This window comes from Hypanus sabinus, chromosome 26 (genome assembly GCF_030144855.1).
Source record: "Hypanus sabinus isolate sHypSab1 chromosome 26, sHypSab1.hap1, whole genome shotgun sequence".
NCBI classification, from domain to species: domain Eukaryota; kingdom Metazoa; phylum Chordata; class Chondrichthyes; order Myliobatiformes; family Dasyatidae; genus Hypanus; species Hypanus sabinus.
Genome location: NC_082731.1, coordinates 4,223,325 through 4,235,454, shown reverse-complemented (window position 1 = coordinate 4,235,454; position 12,130 = coordinate 4,223,325). Strand labels below are relative to the sequence as shown.

General features: G+C 41.7%; 1 protein-coding gene across 6 annotated transcripts in view; it reads left to right on the top strand.

Moving 5' to 3' along the window:
- LOC132381808 (metastasis-associated protein MTA1-like) overlaps window positions 1-12,130 on the top strand; it is a 184,081-nt gene that overhangs the window by 137,933 nt on the left and 34,018 nt on the right. For all 6 annotated transcript variants that reach the window (XM_059951404.1, XM_059951399.1, XM_059951402.1 and 3 more), the window contains one exon: window positions 11,975-12,064. In XM_059951404.1, coding sequence (XP_059807387.1) covers window positions 11,975-12,064 — 90 coding nt within the window. The remainder of the gene's footprint in view (window positions 1-11,974; window positions 12,065-12,130) is intronic.

Genomic DNA, 12,130 nt, shown 5'->3' with positions numbered 1-12,130 from the left:
TGTGGTCCTCTTGAAATAAATACTAACATTGCATTTGCCTTCCTCATCACAGACTCAAACCTGCAAATTAATCTTTAGGGAATCCTGCACAAGGGCTGTCAAGTCCCTTTGCAACTCAGTTTTTTGTATTTTCTCTCCATTTAGAAAATAGTCAGCCCTTTCATTTCTACTATCAAGGTGCATGACCATACACTTCACGACAGTATATTCCATCTGCCATTTCCTTGCTTATTTGCCTAATCTGTCAAAGTTCATTTTACTTCCTTAAAACTACCTGTCCCTTCACCTATTTTTATAGCCAATAATATTAACAAAGCTATCAATTCCACCATCCAAATCCTTGACATATAATGTAAAAATAATCAGTCCCAACACAGACCCCTGTGGACACCACTAGTCACTGGCAGCCTGTCAGAGAAGGCTCCCTTTATTTCCACTCTTTGTCTCCTGTCAATCAGCCACTGTTTTATCCATAGGCTCTTAGCTTGTTTAACAGCCTCGTGTTGTACCTGCTTATTATTTCTTCAAAGAATTCCAACAGATTTGTTGGGCAAGATTTTCCTTTCAAGAAACCATGCTGGCTATTGCCTATTTTATCATGTGCCTCCAAGTACCCTGAGACCTCATCCTGAATAATCAACTCCAATATCTTCCCAACCACTGATGTCAGACTAACTGGCCTAACATTTCCTTTCTTCTACCTCTCTTCCTCTTCATGAAGAGTGGAGTGACATTTGCAATTTTTCAGTCTTCTGGAACCATTTCAGAATTTAGTGGTTCTTGAAAGATCACTACTAATACTTCCACAGTCTCTTCAGCCACCCCTTTCAGAACTCTGGGGTATATACCATCTGGTCTAGGTGCCTTCAGACCATTCAGCTTCCCAAGAATCTTCTCTCTGGTTATGGTAACTTCATGCACTTCATGCCCCTTGACACCTGGAACTTCCACTATACTGCTAATGTCTTCCACAGTGAAGACTGATGCAAAATATTTGTTCAGTTCATTCACCATTTTTCTTGTCCCCCATTACTACCTCTTCACATAGTTTTCCAGTGGTCTGATATCTACTATTGCCTTTCTTTTACACTTTTGGTATCCTCATTAATGTATTAGTGGCTTGCTTACTTTTGTATTCAAACTTTACCGTAATGCCTTCTGTTGATTTTTTAAACGCTTCCCAATCCTCTAACTTACCACTAATTTTTGCTCTATTATATGCCCTCTCAAAGGTCAAAGAGGAGGCAGTGTTGGGCAGTGTCCTAATGAGTGTTAAGGTGGATAAGTTCCCAGGGGCTGAATGAGTTTACCCCAGGTTATTGAAGGAGGCAAGAGACGATATTTCTGGGGCCTTGACCAGCATCTCCATATCCTCTCTAGCCACAAGCAAGGTCCCAGAGGACTGACGAGTTGTACCTCTAAGCAGGGAACAATGGACTATAGAGTGTAATGTCAGTTATAGGGAAATTGCTCGTGAAAAATTTTGGGGATGGGATGAATGAGTGTTTTGAAATCCATGGCCTAATTTGGGAGAGCCAGAATGGCTTTGTGCAGGGCAGATCATGCCTTACTGACTTGATTGAGTTTTAAGACAAGGTGATAAGAGATAGATGAAGGTAGGGCAGTGGCTGTTGCCTACATAGAAAGGCATTTGACAAAGTCCCTCATGGGAGGCTCATCCAAACCATTATGATGCATGAGGTCTGTGGCTGTTTGGATTCATAACTTGTGCATAGAAGACCGGAGATTGAAGGGACAGAATCCAGTGGAGGTCTTTAATTAGTGGTGTTCCTCAGGGATCTGTGCTGTGACCTCTGTTTGTGATGTATATACATGACCTGGATGGAAGTGTAGAGAATATCTGCAGGTGCATTTGATTGAAAATGTAGAAGGGTGGACAATACCAAGATTGGCGGAGTTGTGGATAGTGCAGGAGACTGGCAAAGAATACAGCACTACATAGCTCAGTTGCAGATATGGGCAGAGAAATGGCAGGTGGAGTTCAACCCAGATAAATTTGAGGAGTGGCACCTTGGTAGGGCAAATATTGCTGTGCAGGAAGATCTTGGGATCCAAGTTCATCGCTCCTTGAAAGTGGCTAAACAGATCAATAAGATAGTTAAGGCTTATGGAATTGGTTGAGGCATTGAGCTCAAAAGTCAAGTGGTTATGTTGCAACTTTATAAAACTGATTAGACCACATCTGGAGTATTGCATACAGTTCTGGTTGCCCCACTATAAGAAGGATGCTAAGGATTTGGAGAAGCTGCAGAAAATGCTATCTGGTTTAGAGGACATGTGCTATCATGAGAGGGTAAACTTGAGTTGTTTCCTCTGGAGTGGCAGATGCCGAGGGTAGATCTGATAGAGGTTTACAAGATTATGAGAGACATAGACTGGACAGGAAGAATCTGTTTCCTAGGGTAGAACTGGCCAATACCAGAGGACATATATTGAAGGTGAGAGGGTAGGTTCAAAGGGGATGTGAGGGGTAAGTTCTTTACTCAGTGATGGATACCTGGCATGCACTGCTTGGTATGGCAGTAGCCGCAAATACATGAGAGGATTTTTATTAGACATTCAGATAGGCACGTGGATTAAGGAAGATGAATGGGTACAGACATTGTGTAGGTAGGAGGGATTAGAGTTTGGGTGTTTTTTAGCTGGTTCCGCTCAACATTGTGGGCCGAATGGACTGATCCTGCGCTGTGCTGTTCTATGTTCTATATCTTCTCCAGACAGCCATAAAACAAAGAAAACTATGGAACTTGTTCAAAGAAATACATCACCCCCCCCCCCCCCCAACCCCACCCACACACGAAAACAATCTGGACAAATGGCAACAAGAATGAATGTGAGAAGATACAGAGTATAAAGACACTAAATCGAAAGAGCCCAATCTACAAACCACAGGCGCAGAACTTCGGTACCACCCTCGGCGGCAGCAAGGGAGAGAGACCATTGGAATGTAGGAACCTTCCCTCGGAAGCAGGAAGAGAGAAGGAGAGACTATTACATGTAAGACCCTGCAGTGGTTAGTGAGGTCAGCTGAGAAGATCACTGAGGTCTCTTTTCCGGCCATTACGGACATTTACACTACACGCTACATCCGCAAGGCAAACAGCTTTATGAAGGACCCCATGCACCCCTCACACAAACTCCTCTCCCTCCTGCCAGCTGGGAAAAGGCACCGGAGCATTCGAGCTCTCACAACCAGACTATGTAACAGTTTCTTCCCCCAAGCTATCAGACTCCTCAATACCCAGAGACTGGACTGACACAAACTTACTGCCCTCTACTGTGCCTATTGTCTTGTCTATTATTTATTGTAATGCCTGCACTGTTGTGTGCACTTTATGCAGTCCTGGGTGGGTCTGTAGTCTAGTGTGTTTTTTTTCTGTGTTGTTTTTCATGTAGTTCAGTGTAGTTTTTGTACTGTTTCATGTGGCACCAGGGTCTTGTTTTTACTGTGTACTGTACCAGCAGTTATGGTTGAAATTACAATAAAAATTGACTTGACTTGTCAGCACCTTCCTCTGGCAGCAGCAAGGGAGAGGCTGGCAGATGGCGCTGAACTCGCTTGTCTTCTTACTGTTTCAATTTTCCCTGACTCTTTAATTAATGTGATCGGCAAGAAACTGTCAGTCATGGGCTTGTGCCCCGCCTCTACGCTTCTTGGCCTTGGCTGCTTTCTTCGTGCAGACAGTAAAGTGTCAGATAGCTTAATTGGCCTGATAACACCATCAAACTGTAGATCACAGGCTGCGATGGTACCAGAGCCACGTTTAAAAGGAAAAGAAGTGAAAGAAACAGTTTTGCGAACCATCTGAAAGATGTCACCTATAGCATTGTTTGCTGGCACCATCTTGTAGAGTGTATGTATGATATGAGGGCATGAAGGAAACAAGGAGAAGATGATAAACACAAAAATACAACTGCAGATGCTGTGGATCAAAGAACACGTACACAACGCTGGAAGAACTCAGCAGGTCAGGCAGCATCTGTGAGAAAAGTGTAGCCAATGTTTCGGGCCGAGACCCTTCATCAGGAATGGGGGTGAAGAGAGGGCCGAAGCCCAGTAAAATAGGGGGGGGGGGGCTAGAGGTGCCAGGTGGAGAACCAATCAGAGGAAGGATAAAGGGGGGAGGGGATAAGCATGAAAGAACTGTAGAGATAAAGGAGCAGAAAGTTGAAAGGGGAGAGAGGGATCTAGGATAGGGGGAGGGAATTACCGGAAATCGGAGAATTCAAAGTTCATACCACCAAGCTGGAGGCTACCCAGACGGTAGATGAGGTGTTGCTCCTCCAACCGGAGTTTGGCCTCATCATGGCAGTAGAGGAGGCCATGTATGGACATATCTAGATGGGAATGAGAGGCAGAGTTGAAGTGGGTGGCAACCGGGATGTCCCGTCTATTGTGACGGACAGAGCGGAGGTGCTCGACGAAGCGGTCCCCCAATCTGCATTGGGTCTTGCCGATGTAGAGGAGGCCACACTGGGAGCACCGGATGCAATAGAAGTTGATAAAATAATGTATGAAACCAAAGAAGAATTACATTATGAATGAACATAAACAATGAGATCTTTTACAGCCATAAGTAAAAAGCTATTGGAATAGAGACACTGAGGGATAGACTGAGCAATATTATAGGTAACAATAAGTACCTGGAGTAGTAATAATCCATTATTTTGCATTGATACTTATCAGGGAGATGGAGCAGGTGGACATTGAATGATGCAAAGTCTATTCAAAATAGGGTATATCAAGTAAACTAATCAAATTAGGAAGGTGACATCCCTGGCTCAAGACAGACTGCATTTAAATATATTGAAAAAAACAAGGAAACAGGAGTAATTTCTTGGGTGTATTGTCAGAGGACTGGTGGATAGCTAACATATTTAGGAAAGGGTGTAGCATGTAAAGAAAATTATAGACCAGCCAGAAAAACATCAGTAGAAACAAAAATAATGCAATTCTGACTAAAGTTGAAATTGGAAGAACACCTAGAAACTAAAGGACAATAATGAATAATCAGTACGGATAACACCACTGGCCTAATTTAGATACAACACTTAGTCATATCATCTGCTGAAATTCTCTGCTGACTCAGCAATCAGTTGGGTGTGTAATGGGAGGATGAATGCCGGGCCCTTGTGGAGGACTTTATCAATGGTGGAAGTTGAATCATATGCAGCTCAACATCAGTAATACAAAGGAGATAGTGATGGACTTTAGGAAGACTAAGCCTGCACTGCTTCGTGAGGACCTGGAAGTGCACCTGGATGATAGACACAGAGACAGTTTACAAAAAGGGCCAAAGTCACCTCTACTTCCTGAGGAGACTGAGGTCTTTTGGAGTACGCAGGCCCCTCCTTCACATATTCCAGTCTGTGATCACCAGTACAGTCTTCTATTTGGTGGTGTTCTCAGGCCATTGCATCAACAGGTGATGTCAACAGGCTTAATAAACTGATTAGAAAGGCTGGCTCTGTTATAGGAATCAAAATGGACACATTGGAGGCTGTGGTAGAACAAAGGACCCTACAACGAATCCTGGCAATTCTGGACGATGTTTCTCGCCACCTGGGCTGAACAGAGGAACACTTTTAGTCATAGACTATGACAACTGTGCTATTCCAAAGAGCGCTTTATGAGATCTTTCTAACCATTGGTCATTAGGTTCTATAATCAGTCAACTTATAGCTGGGGAAGTGATGACCACCCACCTGTTAGACTATTTGAGGTAATTTACTTTTTATTCTTTTTTTATTTTCTATGTTTGTATATCTGTACACCTGTAATGCTTCTGTGACATTGTAATTTACTCTGAGATCAATAAAGTATCTATATCTATCCAATAGAATGCTTCTAGACTTTAAAACATATTCGAACAAATAAGTGAACATTGAAACAAATAGCAGACCAATGGATAGCTAGCATCAGAAGGTAGCATATAGTTAAGGAAAGGTATTCACATAGAAGAAAGTGTTATCCAACAGAGTGCTGGACCACTGCTGTTCGCTATTAACAGATTTAGAATCTTGAATTGAAAATACAGTATCTAAATTCTCAAGTGATGTCAAATTAAGATTGGGAAAGGAAAGGATAGTGACGTAGAATCACATCTTCCAGAAAAGAAGACTTTTGGACCATCAAGTCTAAAGTGGCTCAGTAATCCATTTAATGCCGCTCCTCTGGCTTCTCCCCACAGTCCTGATTTGTTTTTTAAAGTTCTTATCCTTCTGTCTTGTATAGGCTGTGTTGATTCTGCCTCAATTACTCCTGCATTCCTGACTTAAGACCATAAGACATGGGGGCAGAATTAGGCCATTCGGCCCATTGAGTCTGCTCCGCTATTTGATCATGGCTGATCCATTTCCCCCTCAACCCCATTCTCCTGTCTTCTCCCTATAACCTTTCATGCCCTGACTAATTAAGAACCCATCAACCTTCACCTTAAATACATACAGTAACCTGTTTTCTACAAACATCTGTGGCAACAAATTCCACAGATACACCTGCCCGTGGCTAAAGAAATTCTTCCTCATCTGCATTCTAAATGAACATCCCCCTATTCTGAGGTTGTCCCCTCTTGTCCTAGTCTCCCCTACTAGAGGAAAAGTCGTCTCCACATCCACCATGCCTTTCAACATCCATTGGGTTTCAGTGTGAATGCCCACCCCCCCCCCCCCACCCATTGTTCATAATTTCAGTAAGTACAGTCCTGGAATTATTTTTGGGAACCTTCTTTGAACCCTCTCCAATTTCCTTTCATAAAATAAGGGACCCAAAACTGTTTATAATACTCCAGTGCATTTGAAAGCCTCAGCATTACACCCTTGTCTTTGAATTCTAGTTTTCTCAAAATGAATGCTAACATTTCATTTGTCTTCCTCATCAACGACTCAACCTGTAAGTTAATCTTTAGGGAATTTTGCTTGAGGGCTCCCAAGTCCCTTTGCACCTTGGATTCTTGAATTTTCTCCCCATTTAGAAAATAGACTATGCTTTTGTTCCTTCTACCAAAGTGCAAGACCATATACTTCCTGACACTATTCCCTCTGCCACTTCTTTGTCCTTTCTCCTAATCTAAGTCCTACTGCAGCCTCCCTGCTTTCTCACCCACCTGTCCCTCCACTGATCTTTGTATTGTCTACAAACTTGTCCACAAAACTATTAACTTTTTGCTTTAACAGAATTTCCTCATGATGCTTTTGATTCTTTTGCTGATCATCATCTCCTAGTTCTTGATCCCTGTGTCAATAGGAAGTTTCTCTCTCTCACTCTGTATCCTTAATGATCCTTTAACTGCTGTCCTAGTGAACAGCCTCACCTTCTGCTGTCCACCCAAGTACTGAATTCCCTTGTTCCTATAGCTTCTGTAAAGCTTCTTGCACCACAGTTGTGGTTCCCAGAACTGGGCATAAAATTCCAGTTGTGGCTGAGTCGTTATGCTTTGTTTTACAATAAATGGGAAGAAAAAAAACTGCTGTACTTGGAAATCTGGAATGAAACAGAAAATGCTAGAAACACTCAGAACGTCAGAGAGCACCTCTGGGAAGACGAACAATCAATGCTTCAGGTCAGGTTGAAGTGAAATTGTTTCTTCTTCCACAGGTGCTATTTGATTTGACCAGCCGAATATTTCTATTATTTTCTGTTATTAGCCATTTTCCCAACTTGCCGTGCTGCCTTCAATGAACTGTGCTCAAGTACATTAAGATTTATCTGTCTTTCAGCGTTCTTTAGAGTTGAGACCCCTACAGTATATTACCTCTTCTCATCCTACTAAAATGTAACATTCCACATTTCTCAGCACTAAATTACATATGCCAGCTGTTTGCCCATTCTACCAGCCAGTTCATATCTTCTAATGGTTCACTATGTCTCCAAGTTTTGTGTGATCTGCAAATTAGGAAATTTACACTTGAATGAAATGCAGTAAGAAAAGCAGTGGTCCTAGTACTGACGCTGGGAAACTCCAGAATACACTTGCTTCTAGTGTTTTCCTGTCGCTTTGCCATGTTTTTAATCCATGTTGCTATTCCATGGATATTAGACTTCTTTAAGTCTAATAGTCTAATAGACTTTGTATGCTTTTTGAAGTCCATAAATATGGTATCAAACTTACTTCCTTCATAGAAACTCTGTGTTACTTCATTGGATAGAGGAGGATTACAAGAAATTACAGGAGGCAAGTTGCAGAATAGGCAAATACTTAATTAATGAATTTCAGCATAATTATAGTGCCTATAAATAGAATGGAAGTTTTCATGTTTTATTGGTTTACAACATTGAATTACAGTAGATTGAATTTGGCTTTTTTTTTACACCCCAACAGAAAAAGATTATATTATGTCAAAATGAAAACATCTCTACAAAGTGACTAAATTATTTGTAAATATAAAACACAAAATTATTGATTGCTTAAGTATTCACCCCTTTCAAGTCAGTGTTTAATAGATGCATCTTTGGCAGCCTTGAGTCTGTGTGGAGAGGTCTGTATCAGCTTTGCACATCTGAGAACTGCAATTTTCCCCGGTTCTTCTTTACAAAACTTCTCAAGCTTTGTCAGATCACATGGGGATCGTGAGTGAACAACCCTTTTCAAGTCCAACCACAAATTCTCAGTTGGATTGAGGTCTGGACTCTGACTTAGCCACTCCAAGACGTTAGCTTTGTTTTTAAGCCATTCCTTTGTAACTTTGGCTTTATGCATGGGTAACTGTCTTTCTGGAAAATAATTTTTTTACCAAGTCACAGTTTTCTTGCTGTCAGGATTTCCCTATATTTAACTGAATTCATTTTACCCTCTACCTTCACAAGCCTTGCAGGGCCTGCTGCAGTGAAGCATCCCCACAGCATGATGTAGCAACCATCATGCTTCATGGTAGGGATGGTTTGTTTTCAATGATGTGTGGTATTTGGCATACATCAAACCGTAGCTTTCACTTTTCCATTCTCCCATAAAGCTGTGACTGGTGAAGCACCTGGTTAACAGTTGTTGTATGTGCAGGCTCTCCCATATCAATCACTGAAGCTTTGTAACTCTTCCAGAGTTGTCATAGGTCTTTTATGTGGCCTCACTCATTAGTCCCCTTCTTGCACGGTCAGTCCATTTTTGAGGCTTGTCTGCTCTAGGCAGATTTACAACTGTGCTATATTCTTTCCATTTCTTGATGACTGGCTTAACTGTATTCCAAGGGATATTTAGTGACTTGGAAATTTTCTGCATCCACCTCATGTCTTGTGCTTTTCAATAACCTTTCTGCGAGGTTGCTTGGAGTGTTCTTTTGTCTTTATGGTGTAGTTTTTGCCAGGATACTGACGCACCAGCAGTTGGACCTTCCAAATACAGGTGTATTTTTACTACAATCAATTGAAACACTTTGACTGCATACAGGTCTCCAAAAACGATTCTCCATTTAACTAATTACGTAACTTCTAAAACCAAATGGCTGCACCAGTAATGATTTGGTGCGTCATATTAAAGGCGGGTGAATACTTAGAAACATAGAAAACCTATAGCACAATACAGGCCCTTTGGCCCATAAAGTTGTGCCGAGCATGTCCCGACTTTAGAAATTACCAGGCTTACCCATGGCCCTCTATTTTTCTAAGCTCGATGTACCTATCCAAAACTCTCTTAAAAGATGCTATCATATCCACCTCCAGCACCATTGCCAGCAGCCCATTCCATACACTCAACTCTCTGCGTAAAAAAAAGTTTACTCTTGACATCTTCTCTGTACCTACTACCCAGCACCTTACACCTGTGTCCTCTTGTGGCAACCATTTCAGCCCTGGGAAAAAGCCTCTCATCATCTTATACACCTCTATCAGGTCACCTCATCCTCAGTTGCTCCAAGGAGAAAAGGCTGAGTTTGCTCAACCTATTCTCATAAGGCATGCTCCCCAATCCAGGCAACATGCTTGTAAATCTCTTCTGCACCCTTTCTATGGTTTCTACATCCTTCCTGTAGTGAGGCAACCAGAACTGAGCACAGTACTCCAAGTGGGGTCTGACAGTGCCCTATATAGCTGCAACATTACTTCTCGGCTCCTAAATTCAATTCCACGGTTGATGAAGGCCAATACACCGTATGCGTTCTTAACCACAGAGTCAACCTGCGCAGCTGCTTTGAGCGTCCTATGGACTTGGTTCCCAAGATCCCTCTGATCCTCCACACTGCCTGTAGTCTTACCATTAATACTATATTCTGCCATCATATTTGACCTACCAAAATGAACCACTTCACACTTATCTGGGTTGGACTCCATCTGCCACTTCTCAGCCCAGTTTTGCATCCTATTAATGTCCCGCTGTAACCTCTGACAGCCCTCCAACCTGTCCACAAAACCCCCAACCTTTGTGTCATCAGCAAATTTACTAACCCATCCCTCCACTTCCTCATCCAGCTCATTTATAAAAATCACGAAGAGTAGGGGTCCCAGAACAGAACCCTGAGGCATACCACTGGTCACCATCCTCCATCCAGAACATGACCTGTCTACAACCACTCTTACCTTCTGTGGGCAAACCAGTTCTGGATCCACACAGCAATGTCCATGTGGATCCCATGCCTCCTTACTTTCTCAATAAGCCTTGTATGGGGTACCTTATCAAATGCCTTGCTGAAATCCATATACACTGCATCTACTGCTTTTCCTTCAATGTGTTTAGTCGCATCCTCAAAAAATTCAATCAGGCTCGTAAGGCACGACCTGCCCTTGACACAGCTATGATGACTATTTCTAATCATATTATACCTCTCCAAATGTTCATAAATCCTGCCTTTCAGGATCTTCTCCATCAACTTACCAATCTCTGAAGTAAGACTCACTGGTCTAAAATTTCCTGGGCTATCTCTACTCCCTTTCTTGAATAAAGGAACAACATCCACAACCCTCCAATCATCCGGAACCTCTCTTGTCCCCATTGATGATGCACAGATCATTGCTAGAGGCTCAGCAATATCCTCCCTCTCCTCCCACAGTATCCTGGAGTACATCTCATCCAGTCCCGGCGACTTATCCAACTTGATGGTTTCCAAAACCTCCAGCGCATCCACTTCCTTAATATCTACATGCTCAAGCTTTTCAGTCCATTGCAATTCAGCGTGTTTTATATTTGTAATTAATTTAGATCATTTTGTAGAAATCTTTTTGCATGTTGACATGAAGGAGTCAAAAAGCCTCTGTGATTCAATGTTGTAAAACAATGAAACATGAAAACTTCCAAGGCGGTGAATACTTTTTATAGGCATTGCATTATGTTTCAATACAAAGAGAGATCACTTGGAAGATGCAAGTCAAGTTGAATATAAGGAGCAAAGGATTCTTGGAGTACAAATAAAAGTTGAGCCACAGATCAGCAAGGCTGTAAAGAAATACACACCAAGCAACTCGGGAATCCATAAGAAGGAAACGTGTATTCTGACTTAATAAGACCATACTTGAAGTATTGTATTGAGTTTTGGTTGACAGTTTATGAAAAGGGATGCCAAAAATTTGGAGAAGGCACAGTAAAGGTTTAGAGTATACCAGAAATGGTAAGTTTTACATCATCGTGAAAGGATGAGCACGTTAGATCTCTCTTATCTTGAGAAGAGAAGACTTAAGGTGTCCTCAAGTTTTTGAAAGGTTTCATTACAGTGGATACTAAATACTTCCACTTGTGGAGAAGAGCCTAACTAAATGTCAGCCACCTAGAAATCAGATTAAGAATTCTGAAGATGTTTCTTTAACCAAAGAGTGGTGAGAATATGTAAGTAAGAGAGGAATAGAGGATAAAATGGGGAAATCTGACATGGTCAGGTGGAACACAAAAGATAATGATATAAAATGCTTCGTTTCCTGCTTGTCTTCATACATGTTGAATGCATTCTTATTTGGGGGTCAACTGTTGGACAGATTATGAAACTAACAATTGCTTTTTGTTGGTCGTATTAATGTTTATTCTTATTCTCACAGGCACTGCTAGACTTCCAGAAATTGGGGAGAAATCAGTTAAACTCAAACCCATCATCAGGAAGTCCCTGGAATCTATAGTAAAATACTTGGGTAAGCAGCCATATCTGCACAGATTCACAATTTACTTAGTAATTATCAGCAAACACTACAATCTTT